The sequence below is a fragment of the Tamandua tetradactyla genome, chromosome 2 (genome assembly GCF_023851605.1).
Source record: "Tamandua tetradactyla isolate mTamTet1 chromosome 2, mTamTet1.pri, whole genome shotgun sequence".
Classification (NCBI taxonomy): Eukaryota; Metazoa; Chordata; class Mammalia; order Pilosa; family Myrmecophagidae; genus Tamandua; species Tamandua tetradactyla.
Window position 1 is genome coordinate 216,851,796 of NC_135328.1, and position 16,755 is coordinate 216,868,550.

Below are 16,755 nucleotides of genomic sequence, written 5' to 3' on the forward strand. Positions count from 1 at the left end.
CAGCAGGCCAGGCGTGAGGTGGCTTCTGTTAAGACTTCTGAGTGATGTTTAGATGAATGGGATGTCTGTGGCTGCCCTTGACATACCAAGATACTCTTTTCCTCCCTTCTCTAATAGTTACTTTCTAGTATATTTACAGATCACCATTTTCCTGTAGTTAGAAATGAGAGAGCATAGATTTTCTCTCCTGTTTCTGGCAAGTTTTTTTTTATATCCAAGTTAATAGATGCTTTATGTCTCAGAATAGGAAGAGTCAGGAATAACAATGATTCTGTTGATTATGAAAAGTGTATATAAAGCTCTTCTTCGTGTAAAAGAACAAAGCTGTACCTAGTCCTTATTCTCTAAGCATCTATCATTTGATTGACTTCTGTCTTATTTTACAAGCACTAATGCCAGATGCTGTCCTCCTGGGTGCAGCAAATGCAGAAAGAAGCTGTGCACAAGGAACCTCATAATTTGGCCCCTAAGATTGATAGTAATGTAGACAACACAGACCTTCTGACAGCCAGACAGCAACTGAACAAACCAGGAAATATAAATTGTTAGTTTTATGTAAAGGAAGGGAGGTCTTGCCATTTTTTACAGAGGAACCATGAGAATTTACTGCCTCTAGAGCTAATTCATAATAGGAATGGTATGATCAGAAGTTGGTGAAATGAAGGAGTAAAGAGAGTTTGGCATGGAGCAGGGTAGGGTACGTTGGTGTGTCTTTTGGAGAATGCAGTCGGAGAGAATGTGGTATGGTGGGACCAGGCTCTTGAATGCAGCAAATTTTCTGTCAGATGACAGCTTTGAAAGTCATTTGTTAGGAAGTGATCTATTTTGAATCCGGTGAATAGTAGCTAGACAATGATGGTGTTATATGATGAGATGCGAAAAATATGGCTTTCTTTAAGAGGTACTAGGGAAAAGAGGGCTAATAGATTTTACATTCAGGTTCAGGTTGAGGGAAGATGAATAAATAATTGATGGCTAGTGATTGGAAGTACTCATAGTAGGTATGACCAGGATTGGAACACAAAAATTAAGAAACCAGTCTCAGAGGCCACTGGTGCCGTGCTTCCATCCCTTCCAAGGGCTCACCCTCTGCTTTGGGGCCTGAGGGATCCACATTGGGTTCTCAGGGAAGGCCAAGCACTGTGTTTATGGTCCGGAGGCTCGGATAGGACTCTTTAGAGTGCCAGATCTGATGGGGCCTGTCGCTTGCACAGCCGTAATGTGGAGGACAGCCTTCTGCAGGCCTTCCTGAGAAGGTGCCCCGTCGCATGGAGAGCAGTTTCAGTGGGGTGGCTGGCTGGTGTGTGGCAAGATCACCATGGATTGTATATTAAAGACCAGGAAGTCTCGACAGGCAGTGCCCATGACTTTTCTAAGAAGCCTCATTCTCTCTTCTGGGAGGATCGGAATAGGATAGGCTGAGTACCCCTGTTCCAAAGAAAAATGACCGAGGCTGCAGTTCCAGCAGAGGATCTTCTGTGCTATTTAGGGAGATCCTGGATGAGAAAGTGGAGAAATTGGAACAGAGAGAATGGGGTGAGTGTGCCTGGTTGTGACCCCACTGGGACGAGCTCCGATATGCAGAGAAGGGTGGACCTGAAGGAGTGGAGTGCCCCTACACTCCAGCCTACCCCTGCAGCTAGCTTGGGGGATCTTCCCTCACAACTCTGCAGCTGATAGCTGCCGTGGGGGACCCTGAAGCCAGCAGACTTGTTTTCCCTGCACACAGAGACCATTTATCCAGTACACAGTGCCTGCTCCTGACCCCTGAGACAGACTGCTGTGGGCGCCTGTTTTTCCTTTTTTGGCGGAGACTGAGGGGCCTTCCGAAGGCACCTTCCTTGCGAAGGAGGGTGGCTTACAGAGTGGAGCAGTCTGGCAACTGGCCGGCAAAAGAGACTTGTTGAGTTCGGATACCACTCCTAATTTCCCCACGGCGATCTGGAGACCTCAGGCGTACAGTGACTGAGAGGTGGTGATGATGAAGCATGCCAGACATATTTGGATTGACTGTGGGCAGGAGCAGTTGAGATACCCAGCCACCCAGCTCAAAGTCATTCCAAGTAGAAGCCCTGAGGCCCATCAGGCCCATGAGCAGAGTCTCTAGCAAGGAGCACATTGCTCATCCCTGAGCCCCAGGGTTAGCGGCTTTCACTGAGGACTGAGACCAACAGCCCTGGCTGGAATTGTACTGGGTCTCCATCCTGCTCGGCAGGCTGTTGCAGTCATAGACATGAAGGAAAGAGGTGGCTCTGAAACCCATACCAACCTTTTAAATCCGTTCTATAAGTACTTGTTAAAAGTGTACTTGGAAATGTATTGCTTTTTTTGTATATATGGTATATTTCACAATAAAAAAAATTAAACAAAAACAAACCAAGCGTCATTCTAAAAATTTTGTGTTGGAGCTGCAGTTTTTATTCTGGAGAATTGGTTTCTTGCTAGTTTTTCTTGAAATAGTCCACTAGATGAATGACTCACAGCCACTCCCCCTTTGCTCCTGGCTTTTAAAGTGTATGAGAAATGAAGCAGTAGAGGAGTCTACTTGTGTTTCTAAGCACCTGAGTTACTCTAAGGTGTATTCGTTCTTAAGGATCCTGAGGAAAGATAATATGAATGGCATTTTAAATGTGGGTATTATGACCACTCTCCCTAGAAGATATGATTGACTCTGCAGTCAGTGGTCTTTACTTCTCAGTAAATGATGGATACGTTTTCCTGGCCTTAACATTATGGTGATCTTGGGTTGTAATTTAGAGAGCTTTTCTACCTCTTTATAAAGCCACTGCTTTCCTTAAAATTGTTTTTTATTTTAATGTATCTTAACAGACCATTTATAAGAGCAATCTTTTAGATGCCAGTTGTTGAGAGCAACAAAAATAATTATTCAACCACTGCCTCGTCAAATGTAATTTCACTAAGCACTTTTCTTCCCTAAGGAAATGCAATTTGATTTTCTTTATTCCAGCTCTGATTGGCCACCTTGATTTCTTCACAGTTAGAAAAGAAAATATATTTAAATTAAATTTAATAGCAAGCTATCCACAAGACATTAAATCAGTTTTCTTTTTTTTTCTTAGTTAATGTGGAAAGGTTATTGTAGTGGCATGTTCAAGCTTTTCTTCTTTGCATATTTCATCACAAAATATTTATTGAAAACAAAATAGCACTTGATAAAACTGTTTTTCTTTGTGAAGACACAGGGTATCTATCTGAATATGATATTCAAGATTATGCCTTATTTTGTAACACTGAGCAAGGAATTTCCCTTTATGTAAGTTTCCTCATGTGAATATGAATAATCCCATGTGATTCTTTCCCCTCCCCCCTTCTTTAGGGACTGAAAAAATTGATACTTATCAAGTTCTTTAAATTATCAGAAAAATGATCAAAAAGGCTTGTTTTCTTATAGCATAAAGTTACTTGTAATTTAATATCAACTTGAAAAAATTTACTTATAAAAGATATGTGCTTTGTCATTTGTGTATGCAGTGGCTTTATGGGCCCTGTTTGTCCTCTTACAAAAAATACCATTATTTTAAAATTTCTTTTTCTTTTAAAGACTGTGTGTATATCGAAAGTCGGAGGCCAAACACACCGTATTTCATCTGTAGCATTCAAGACTTCAAGCTGGTAAGCATTTTTTTTAATGCTGTTGATTGTATTCTGTACTTTTTCTTTTCCCAGTTGTATTCGCTGTCTACTTTGATTGCTGTCCATCACTGTTGATGTGATAACCAACCAGTTCAATAACGTGGCTACGAGTTATATTATTTAAGTTTTCTAACACCGTTATAATGCTTGTATTGTAAATAATGTTTCTGAAGTTTTTACTCCTTTAGTAGCTGTTTTGACAACTAATTTCACTGGTTCTCTTGAGTTTCTGAAGTAGAATGTTTTATTCTCAGCCATTGTTAAGAGCCTGAAGTAAAGTAAATTTAGGAATTGACACTGAGGAGAAAAAATATTTATAAATGAGCCAAAGACTCATTGTAGGTGTGAACTGTAATTTCTTAGATATTTTGACAGGTATGGAGTATATATTGAATCTTTTGAGTTTCTGTGGGGTGGAGGTTGGAGGAAGAAAGTCTGGCTTGGCGATGCTATAGCTACTGTACTTTGCTCATCAGAAAGTTTTCCCATATACATAAATGTTAGTATCTGTCACCCATTATGAACTCTGTTTTAAATCAGTGGTTCCCACACCTTGGGCTTTAGATCATTGAATGTCGGTAGAGGTTTGGCAAAGGTCTGCAAATAAACATGCTCAGTTTTAAATTAATGTACCCTGCATATGTTTGTACAACTATTTTTCACATGTATGAATATGCTGTTGATGATTTTAAAAGTTCAATAATTTAAGAGCAATATGAAGCTAATATTATCATTTATTATGTATGAGTGTATTTCCTCAAGCAGTTGATATATGAAATACTATCATGACTATCTTTTGGAGATCTTTAGAGACATTTTGATGTTAAAAAGTGATCCTTCTACTTGAAAGATATGAACCACTGTTCTACATTCTTAGGTGTAATGAAGTCCTAATTCTTTATAGATGTTTATTGGTATCTCTGAAGTGCCCTTACTTCTAAAACCCTTTCTAACTTCTGACAGTATTTGTGTTCTGGCCCATATTATATGAGGTGTTTCAGTTTAAAGAAAAATGTAGTCTAAAAAGATCTTTAACTCTGCATTTCCTTTGTTTCTTTTAATGCCTCCAAACATCCAATTAATATATTCTAGAATAGCTTGTTAAAAAAGTGCATGTCATTTGTTTTCCTCTATTAAAGTTATTTTAATAAACTTTTAAAAAGAGGAAGTCAAATATGCTTTTCACTTCTAACATTTATTTATTCTTGGTAGACTGGTTGTTTTGCAAGGTGACCTTGCAGTTTACTCATGTCACATCTAAAACTTTCTGTTCAGTTATGTCAGTATGAATTTTCACCATATTTAGAGGTCTTTGTTATTTATTATATGTTTCCTTTCAAAGATGCTTTTAACGATACTGCACTGACATCTGAAAATTGGTGTGGTGGCCTTGTTTCCTAACGAGTTTTTATTTTGGTAGTGGCTGCTGTTACTGCTCTTTTCCCTGCTCATTGTTTTGGGTGGGATTTCTTTACCAAATCTAAAACCTAGGCACATAAAAAACTTATAGCTATGAAATAAAATTGCAAACATTTTTCTTTTACCTACTGGATTCTGAGCCCCTTTTGTACTATTTTTGTACGTTACCAGATGCTTTCATGTTTGAACAGCATCTCTTATGAAATACTGATTACAGTGTGATAGTGCCATTCTGTGCAGAGGTTCCTGCTGAGTTACAGTAATTGCTCAGGGTATTAACTGCAATAAAAGCTAAAGCTTCTGTCGTCAGTATTAGTCTACTATACACATTAAAGCTGTCTGCAAAAACTGTGGAAAGTAGGTTACACTATGTTTAAATACCTTCTATATCACACACTGCCATTTTTTCAGTTGTTCTATAAGAACAGCAGAGATGATGAAATATTTGCTCTTAAAAGGAGCATAGTTATTCTCTGGATACTTGCTTTCTTCTTTTTTGGTTCTCTGTACTGTGTATGGGAAGATAACCAAAAAGATGAGAACAGTAATACATTTTCCCCCCCTCCAGCTTACCTATACTCAAAGGGAAAGGATACGCAGAAGGAAGTATGCTTAGTTTGTCTGCAAGATTAAAAAAACCCAGGAGTTAGAGTTGGTTTTGCCCACAGCAAATAACATGGCAAGTCGAGCAATAAAAAACAAAAAGCCCAGTAGCTTTGAAATGTTGATTAGTTACTTTATCTTTTTAGCTATCATAAAATAAAAAGTTAGTTTAGGGTTATAACTGAGAGATATGTTTCTTTGCTCACCCTGTAAATTACAATTAATCATTTTACAAGTGAGTTTTTTGGGTATAAGGAATGTTTTAGGACTTTAAAAAGAATTGGATGAATGCCCTTTATGTACATATTAAGTAAGATTATAATGTTAAATACAATACAAGTAGTGGATTGGATGGTGGGACTAAGGCATCTAGTACCAGTCACCAATTCGAGCATAATGCCAATTCATTGAACTGAGGATCCTGGGCAACATTTCATGAACTGGTCCTGTTCTAGTTTGCTAGCTGCCAGAATACGATATACCAGAAACAGAATGGCTTTTAAAAAGGGGAATTTCATAAGCTGCTTGTTTACAGTTCTAAGTAAGGCCAAGAAAATGTCCCAGTTAAAGCACATCTATAAAAATGTCCAAGCTAAGGCATCCAGGAGGAGATACCTTGGTTCCAAAAGGCTGATGACATGATGTTCAGCGATTTTTTTCTCAGCTGGAAGTCACATGGCGAACATGATGGCATCTGCTAGCTTTCTCTCCAGGCCTCTTGCTTCATGAAGCTCCCTGGAGGGTGTTTTCCTTCTTTATCTCCAAAGTTCACTAGCTTGTAGAAGGACGTGGTTCTGTGGCTCTCCCCTTATTCTCAAAAGGAACTCTTTCCAAACTGTCTCCTCTTTTATAGGATTCCAGTAAATTAATCAAGACCAACGTAGAATGGGTAGAGACACGTCTCCATTTAATCAAGTTTTATATCCATGATCAATTGAGTCACATCTCTGTGGAGATAACCTAATCAAGTTTCCGCCCTATAGTGTGAATAGGGATTAGAAGAAACCGTTGTTTTCACACGATTGGTTAGGATTAAAGATGGCTCTTCTAGGGTACATAAATCCTTTCATACCAGCACAAGTCCTATCTGAGATCAGGAGAAAGGTCCTTGGATTTTATGAGGGGACCTGAATATTGTCATCTAGGCTTCACTACTCCAACCTTTTAGAGTTTGAGTCTAGTGATTATAGAATATAGCCAACTGTATGTCCTGGTTTATGTGTGTTGTCCTGCCAAACTATTAAATATGCCTCTGTTTTGATGATAGTTTATATAGCCATTTTTGCCTATGGGAATGGGATCTAGGGTTTCTGGTTTATGAACACTTAACCTTCAAAACACATCAAGCCACTACCATCCCACACAGATATATTTAGAACACAACGTTTCATGGAGGTAGGTAGAAGCTGTTCTATTGCAAAGTAATTAAGTTCCTAACTAAGCTAAATTTTTAAAAAGGTAACATTTTAAGGTATGTAAATTATGTGTTCTATTAGGAAGTTTTCATTTGTTTACATTTATTTACAAACTGGGAGATCTGGATTTGTTTGAATACAACGACAAAAGTATCTCTGAAACAAATAAAAGCAACGACTGGAGTGAGAGGTATGGTGAAATTACAGACATTGTTTGCTTAGAAGCATGACGAGGAAACATCAGTTAAATAAGGCAGCTTTGCACCTTGTAAATTAGCTGGCAAAATATTCAGCACTCTGAGAGAATTATAAGATGACATGGCAGTCTATCTTTCTAGGTTTGCTAGAAAAGAATAGGTGAGACAAATTTCTTAGAATTTGGAATCATGGAACTGAGAGACTGAGGCAGTTTGCAAAGGATGAAAACTGAAGAGACTGAGGCAGTTTGCAAAGGATGAAAACTGAAAGAATGAATCAAGAATTGCCTCAGCGTAGTGGGCTGGGGCAGCCATAAAGAAGTCCTAGGCAAACTGACATTATAGGTTGAAGAATCAGGAAAAGCAGAAAAATGGAGCACCTGGGCAGAGAGCAGTAAAAGGGCTGAAGGGAATGGAAGCGAATGCACAGCCATCCTTTCCTTGAGTTCTTCTGAGGCCTGCTTCACTATACGCTTATTCCCCTTCGTGTCTTCAGTTATCCTGTTGTTTCTTCTCAGTAAAGGCCACTGAAGGGTTTAATCTAGTATAACATCTTGAGCCCTTTCTTCTCTTGCTGTTCCATAGCTTTTCTGTGTCACTGTGTGACCTAGTCTGTTTTGAGAACTTTGCTCCTGAATGAGTAGGTATCATCAGGGAGCCTTAAAATCCCTGAGGGCAATTAGGAATGTTTTTGGGTATAATAAATGCCTTCGACAGGCATTTATTAAAAACCTCTTTGTGTTTTCTGTTGAACTCAGTGCCATTAAGGGGAACAGAAGAAAGTGTAAGATATAATTCCTTCCCTCAGTGATTTTACATTCTAATTGGACAGACTACTTGTAGCATTTTTCTTGGCCATCATCCCCTTTGGAGAACACTTTGAAGAGGATTGGTGTGGAGGAAGTCAATCCGCTCTGTCCTAAAAGGAAGATTTCTTACTTAAAACAATAAAATTGCATTTTTTTTTTACAGAAATTTCAGGCCTTAAGAGTATTATAACAATAATTTGCTATCTAGAAATATCTGTGGCATCTGAGAATATTAAGATCACTAAGATTAATAATTTCCATTTACTATAACACTGAGGAGCTCCTTGTCTGATTCTAATAGTAGTAGTTCCACCTAGTTCTTTATTTGTAGATAAATAATCTAAAGCCATTTATTCTACAAGGGCTCTCTGTGTGGACTGCTAGTGAGTTACTATCACTATGCAATAGAAGAAAGTATGGTTTTGGTCCAGCTATTATTTAACCAAACGAGTTTCCAGAAAGTATATGTGATTATTACAAATATTATTCCATATAAGTATCAGTGATTCATTTTGGTTGCTGTTTGGTTTATTAAAAGTGGGGAAATTTCCTTAAAAATAAATCTGGTCTAGGGCAGTGCAACGGTGGCTTAGTGGCAGAATTCTTTCCTGCCATGCCAGAGACCTGGGTTCGATTCTCGGCGCCTGCCCGTGCCAAAAAATAAAAAATAAAAATCAGTTAATCATTCAAATTGGTCTAGAGCATCTTTAGAACCTGAAATTAGTCGTTTGGGAAAAATTGGTGTTTTTGGTTGATTTTTACCTGGACTCAAGGTATTGTTATGTCTTTGTATGGATGAGCTTGCTGTGCTATTGTGTCATCAGTGTCTCTCCCAGCACTCATTCTAAGTGCCAGTTCTGAAGTGGAATAGCTAAGAATGTATCCCATGAATTACCTTAGAGAAGGTATGTCTACATTATTGCAGTGAATGTGGGGGCCAAATTTTTTTGGATTTAATACCACATCCTTCTCTTTGTTCCATTGTCAGAAATGAGCAGCTACGGGGAATAACATTTGAAATTTTTTTTCTGTACCTTTTCTCTCTCCTTAACCCATAATCTATATCCAGAAGCTGACCATCACCCATCAGTTTTTATTCTTGTCCTTCCCTGATAGTATGTCAGAAGAAGGGCTACAGAGAATTAGCTTTGGCTTATCTTCCACCTACCATTAAAAGCAATGAGAAACTGTTTTTTCCTTCTTTAAAATGAAAACTTATTGAGGATAGGTAGGTATATACACTCTCTACACAAACTGAGTTAATGGTCAGATTTATGCCTTATCCACCATAATTATTTAATCCCAGCTTTGCTGTTGTGACCACTGGGCACAAAATATATGGTGTATGGGCATTGTTTTTATATTAGGCTAATCAAAGCATGATTTGTTAAATCTTGTATTAAAAGCATTGGGGCTGAGGGAGATAAGGAAATCCACATTAATTTGAATTTGGCTTATTCAGAATTTGGGATATGTTATTCTCAACTAAGATGAGACACTATAGAGTGCACAGGTTGAGAACTTGGATTTTGTCATAAGGTTTTCTGAGTTCACATCCCTGTTCAGTAATTAGTTATCTTGCGTGGCCTTGGGCAAGGCACTTTAACCTTTTTAACATCACTTTCTTTGCCTCTGAATTTGGGGTTTAAATCATTAACCTCAACAGTTAAGCTTGAAAAAAAATCAAGCCTACAAAGTGTGTAACCCAGTGCTCAAACCATAGGATGGTAATGATGATTTTGATAAGTTTTAAACTTTGTAGGTCAGAACCCATGTTTTAGTTTTATTCATCAATATATATTGTATATTTAGAACACATTGTTTGGCCCATATAAGATCTACAAAATATATTTATTATTATTGGATGAAGTAATGTTTCAGTGGAAAAAATTCACTGGATTATGTTTTAAAAAACTTTTAACAGTAGTTGTCTGCTTCAGTGTATTCATTAACTACAAATAAATCTTAGGACTATTAAATTAGCCAGAGAGATGTGCTAACTTACCTTTGATAATATAATATTTTATGTTTTTAAATAATAGAACTCCATTCCTTTTTGAATACTTCAAAAGTTACTTACTTTTTTCAGCACATTTAAATAAATATAGCCAAAGTCGTATAAAATTTTTTTAGTGTAATTCTGTTTTGAATTTTCTGAATGACTTACCTTTAACAAAGATAAATGAGAGTTTAGACATCCCAGAGAACACCAACTGTTGACGAGAAACACCATAACCATTGATGATTTATTTCTGTGTGAAACAGTAGTCTCGTCTGCTGTTTGCCCCTTCACAGTCTCTCAAGTTAGGCTTACTGAATTGAGTTCTGTATAGTTCTTTCTTCCCTTTACCCTCTTAATTCTTTCCCTCATAAGGTCAGTCCTGCCCAGGACTTCAGTTATGGTGTGGAATAACAAAGTGAAAACTTTAATGTTTGTTTTTAAATGTTTTTTGGTTTGTAGAATGAGGACTTAAGTATTACATAAAAACATAATTGAATGTACAGCTGAGATAATTCTTTATAAGGAGTTATTTCTGTAAGTTTGGTTGTTTTCCTCTGTTAGGAGCATATCAGCATTATAGTGCTTTTCATATATGGTTGATTTCTAATCAAGAAGTGGTATGCATTACTGATTTAATGCAAGAATATTCTTCTGGAGGCCATGCCACCCACCCCCCTTTAAATAAAGACAGCCATTGCTATCTATAAGCATTTTAATAGGTGGCGATAGAGCATTAAGTTTATTTTGTTGTTTAATTTCTTAGGATTAAATTTCCTTTTTACATGTACATTTGAAGTTTATAATTTTATTCAGTCCTTTAAAAGGCAAGAGTAGGGTGAAATCCCTTAGCCCTAAGTTTGATGTGATGTTGTTAGGTATCATTCCCTTCTCTGCCCTAGAAATGGAGTAATGATACTGACTTTTTCTTTTTTTTTTTTGACCATTGCTTCCTTTCTGTCTTATGTGATGTCAGTTTATAAGTGGAGGAGTTGGTATCCTCATTAATAGAAATCAGAATGAGGCCTTGGGAATAAATTCTCTCAGAGCATTTTATTGGCCACATTTATTCACCTTCTTGGCAGTCTGTTTCTACTCATGGCTGACAGTCATGATAGCACTGTGGGATTTAAAGTTTTAATGGTTCACAATTACTGTGAAGTTAGTTAATTTATTTTAGTCTAATTTGATTGGATTTTAGGACTCTATTTAAGAAATCACTCAAAAGAAGTCTTAATTATATTTATTTACATAAAATATTCATCTACAGTTTATTTACTAAAACTGTTCTCTATATGAGAAATTTTTTCAATGCAGAAAACTGAGCGTTCTAATTTTTTTCTAAGGAGTTTTAAAAAAGAAAGTTTGAGGCAATTTGATATTTTGCAGAGATCTGCCATGCAAGAATGTTAGTGAAGTTGTCTCATTCAAATTTGATTCCTTAGTACTGGAAATTTGTCATTTGTATGTATATGTGGATGTTTGTGTTAAAAACCCAACACCAACTCAAAATAGTTCAAGAAAAACCCACCAGAAGAACTTAAAGAAAATGAAGGAATCGGAGATACTGTCAAAATATTTTCTGATTCATAAGAACAATGACATGCTTTGTAATGATGCCTTTTAAAATTATTTTAAAAATTACTTGAACTATTTACATTTTAAAAATAATGTCAAGGTGCTTAGAAATGCTTTACTAGGTGTTTTTATTTTAAAACTCTTGGTTTGAGTGAATGTTTAAAAATTTGAGTGGGCTGATTAATTAAATTATTTCAAGAGATTAACCAGAAATTCATTTTTATTTTAATGCTTGTCATTAAAAAGATTGAGTATACTGTACATTCCAGTACACAGTTGAATCTTTGATTTGGAATTTGCAGTGCTGGAAGAAGGAGAGAGATGTGTAGTAGTGACAGTTATGGCTCTGAACACTTATTACCATATACTGTCACTGAAGCTGTGGGAGTCAGAAATTGACTATACAGAAAACTTCCCATATAGACCGATGTACTCTAGAAAGTGATCTTTAGAGAAAGAAAAAAGAAAACAACTATGATAAAGATATTGCCAATATTAGTTTTTTTTGTGTGTGGGGGGGTGTCTTTATTTTTGGCCCTAAAAAAATAAATTCCCAATCAAATTTTGACTTAATCGGGCATATCAGATCTTTAGTGTACATATGGTTCTTAGGAAGTGGACCCCTTAAAAATGAATTAATATTGAAATATTTGCTTACCTGTAATTTTTAAATAACTTTAAGAACAGAGATTATGTAAGTATTTAGATTTTATGGTCATTTTAGTTTTTTAAAATCACATGAAATTGGATTGGTGAGGTTTTTAAAAAATGTGTCATTCTAGAATAGTTGAACGCGAACTTATTTGAACTTTAATCTTGTGGCATCTTTTGTCATAAGGACTGTGCTGGCTTTTAGTAGTTGCTCTCTAATCTTTGGTTTGCTGGTATTAAAGTTTTCAAGGGTTCTTTTTTTTAATAAGACATGTGATACTTGGTGTTTTTTTGTTTGTTTTTTTACCCCTAAAAGAAATAGTATCTTTCTTGACTTCGTACTCTGTCATGTTCATTATACTTACTTTGTAGGCACTGTGAGAAAATTAAATCACATTAGTCCAGTTCGTTCACTTGTGGTTCATTTTACAGTTGTGTTTATCCAACACCATTGACTTTTTGCTTTTATTATAAACAAAGCATGCCACTATTTCTGTGCTTTGGCGTTGTGTCACAATTTAACTTGGTTATTTTGAGGGGCACACACCATACTGCTTTATGATAGGACCCAGATTAAAGTGTGGACTCAGAAGGGTTGCATGTTTGTTCACACTGAAATAAGGAAATGGTTTTGATTAATGCAGAAAGGTTAATGTTAGTGGTAGAATGTATTATTAGTTACCTGAGATTTCAGAGGCCATCTGTTAAAGGATTTTTGCAGATACCTATTTGTGTGCTGAGTGCCCCTAATAACCAGGGTATGAGGTGGCATTGGGCACTTTAACTTAAAACTTTTTTCTTTTTTTAGGTCCACAACTCCCAGGCCTGTTGCAGATCTCCAACTCCTGCTTTGTGTGACCCCCCAGCATGCTCTCTGCCGGTGGCATCACAGCCACCACAACATCTTTCTGAAGCCGGGAGAGGGCCTGTAGGGGTAAGGAGAATCCCGTTTTTAAAAGCTATCAATATTTTATATCCCATAGGGTATAAAATAGGAATATTACCTCCCTCCCCAGAGTCCCTTTTAAAATGTGCTGTATTGTATGTGTTTTTAAAGGAGTAACAAGTACATACTTGCACAAAGGAAGGAAAATACGGGACTTGCCTTACCCCTCTAGGACAGTTCCAGAAGTTAGTGGGGTTTGGTGGTAGGGAATTTTTGGCACCAGCAGAGAGCATGCTGGGCTGCTGCAAGGAGCAGGAGCTGGCAATCAGCAGCGAGTATGGATGTTGGCAACTGAAATGGGGGGAAAAAGGGGGTAAGTTTGAGTCCAAGTGTGGAATGTTCATTTCCCCAGACTCATGGAATATTCATTTCTCCAGACTCATATGGACTATGGCCCATGAATCTAAACTGTTTTGGGTGATGTCCTTTCAGGTGATGTTTTATAGAGTATTGTTCAGAAAATAGCAAGGCTTTTCTGTAATTCTTGATATAAAATAAACATTTCAAAAGCCTTAGATTGGGGTATAGACATATTTCTCACAGCTGTATTCTAAGTCCTCTGTTACTTGGTGATAAGGTAGGAGGTATGAGATTCAGCAAGATGAACTGACTTGAATGCTCTACCCCTTAGAACACAGAAACATGTGTCTGGTGTTGGTGATTCGTAATATGGGCTGTTTAGTATATTTCATTTTTTATGACAGCTCTGTATGCCTTTTATGAAATACACTTGCCTTCCTTTCCTTTCTTTAGGAAGATTTAATGGTAAAGTTTCCTGAAAGATACATATTTACTGTGTACCTAACACTGCCAATAATTACTAAAGAAGTTTAAAACCTGTCCCTTTCTTGTTGTATGTACTCTGGTTGTGGGGTTCAAACTTGTACTCAGGAGCAATTTAGAAAATAATGCAAGATAATAGCCATACCCCTCCAAATGTGTTTAAAATACAAAATACTGTCAATAGCTAGTGAATTGTTATATTGCAGTGTAGAATGTTAATATTTTGGAACTAAGAAAAGAAAATGCTTCAGATGGGCTGTAGCAGTTGGGACGTTTTGTGACAGTAGGCTTTGACGAATTGGGTATGTTTTTGACATATCGGTAAGATGTGAATTGGCCGAGTGGAGGAGCTTTCCAGGTGTACGTGTCTACCTGTCCTGTAAGCATCCTAGGCTGTGAGCTTGGCAAGTTGTGAGAAGATGACCTGTAGGATGGCAATGAAGAGCACAGGTCAGTGGATCTTGGGAGACAGAAGTGAAGTAAAGTGGGGCCAGATCAGAGAGGATTATAAAGGTTAGACAAGTAAAGATTTCATATGGATATAAGAAGTTTGTAGGTGTGTATTTCCTTTCTACCCCATCCGTCACCCCCAAGCAAACTTGCAAACCACTGCTTATGAATGAATATTCACTGAAAACATTATGCAGTGTGGAATGGGAAAAGACTGGGAAAAGTCTAGATAGCAGGTTAGGACCACCATACAAGTATAAGATGAAGAGGACCAAGATCATGAAGATGAAATATTAATAATTATAGCAGAATCAGGAATGATTGTAACAACAATAATACCATGTTTAGATAGTTATGTCTCTGTATTTATCAAGGATTAGACCATTAAAAAGGTTCATGGTGTGGAAGTCTTTAAATTCTTGAAATACCATTTACAATGGAAGATAAAAACCAGGGCAGGCGATTAAAAAGTCTAGTTTCAGTACCTGGAGAGGTAGATTGATATCTTAAGGGGCAAATAGCAGAATACCAACTCTAATAGTGCTACCTGCTTCTAAAGTTTTAGCTTTTAATGGGAACAAGTTACCAACTTGTTTCTCTGTATGTATCAAAGAAATTGGTTTTATCTTTCAGGTTGATATTTTCTTCCTTTATTCTCTAATCTAGTCGGTATGAATGTCATTGTTAGGCTGTTTCCTTTACCTCAAACCCACTAAGCAGGATTTACTACATGGATTTTAAATTTTACCCATAATAGCGTTGATTTTTTTTTTTTTTAGTAAACTTTATATTAGCATTAGTGATGACCAGTATTTATTTTTTTAACAGTAAAAATATTTGGGTTCCATTGTATATGAGTTTGAAAGGATTCTACAGTAAGATGATGAATCTTCTTTCAGTCAAGATCATGCTGCATAAAGCTAACTTTATTGATAGTTCTTCAAAGACACTTTGTACTGCTAGAATCATTTTAGCTTATCTGAATCAAATCCAGTTGGCACAGACCCCCATGTGTATCACTCTCATAAATCCTCCTGACACACAGATCTAATACAGTGTAATGAGAGAGCTGCTAGGGGGGAAATTGATTTCAGGGTTGCAGACAATATCATTAATGCATCTTGCCATGTTATACCAGATGCCTTCCTTAATGAACTATTTTTGTTAATTTAGTTTTCAATAGTATTGCACTGATTGCATCATAATTTAGCTTTCTTTGTATTTTCAGGTATGTATTTGTGGTCTGTTTCTGTACCAGTAATGGCATACATTCATAAGATTAAATTTTGAATTTTAACTTATCTGTTCATTTTATTTATTTATTTATTTTTACCTGTTCATTTAAAAAAATATCTTTGGGAAGGTATCATTTTTACTTATTACTGGGAATCTGTTGGCTTGGATATTTTCTAGCTCACTGGTGGTGTGGGGGGTGGTAAGAGGCATAGAAAATATTGCCCAGATTCGGCCTAGACTGGGCACCATCAGGTTGTTTAATGCAAACTTCATGGCAGTATACCAGCAGCTATCCAAAACAGCAGAGATGTAACCATTTAAAGGGACTTAAAACACTGATTTATTTCTGTTGTAAAGGCTGTGGCTCTGCTGCTGGCTCTGGTGCTCCTTGTCGCTCTGTCTGTACTCCTCCTCACTGGGAAGTCAAGGGCTAGTTGGTGGTAGTTAGTTGCTTAGGGTTTTGTGTCTTTTTGTATGTTATAAGATTGTATAAGACCTCTGTTGAGTGGCTAACACACATAAATCAGACAGTACTATAGTAGGGGATTGAGCTACTTTACTTCAGTAACTTTTTTTTTAACCACTAGTTTTATTTTTGGTACATTATCCTTTATGAAACATTTTTTTTTTCTCTTGTTTCCGTGTTTAACAGACAAATTAATTAACCTTTTGTAACCCCTTAGTTTTTTCGCTTGTTGAATGAGTATTTGTTGTATCACTACCTTACCTCAGAGGGTTATTGCGAAGATTAAATGAAATAATTTATTAAATTGTTTAGCCCAATACTTAGCATGTAGTAATTATTCATTAAGCATAATCTATTATTATTGCATAAGACTTGAATTATACAAACATTGGTTTTAAATAATTTGTTAGGTTTCTAAACATTCTTAATGCAGTTCATAGGCCCCTAGGTAGTCTCTGAGTTTAAGAGAGTCTGTGAACTTCCTGAAATGGTTTGCAAAGTCCTATATATGTATGCATTTTTCTGGGGAAGAGCTATAATTTTCAGCCA

The 16,755-nt window shown here is 36.6% G+C and overlaps 1 protein-coding gene across 8 annotated transcripts in view; it reads left to right on the plus strand.

The window, feature by feature from the left end:
- The window catches only part of RERE (arginine-glutamic acid dipeptide repeats), a 636,739-nt gene that overhangs the window by 284,783 nt on the left and 335,201 nt on the right, over positions 1-16,755 (plus strand). For 7 of the 8 annotated variants that reach the window (XM_077151415.1, XM_077151416.1, XM_077151414.1 and 4 more), the window contains 2 exons: positions 3,563-3,633; positions 13,134-13,259. In XM_077151415.1, the coding sequence (XP_077007530.1) occupies positions 3,563-3,633; positions 13,134-13,259 (197 nt within the window). The remainder of the gene's footprint in view (positions 1-3,562; positions 3,634-13,133; positions 13,260-16,755) is intronic. The other variant, XM_077151419.1, reaches the window with a different exon arrangement.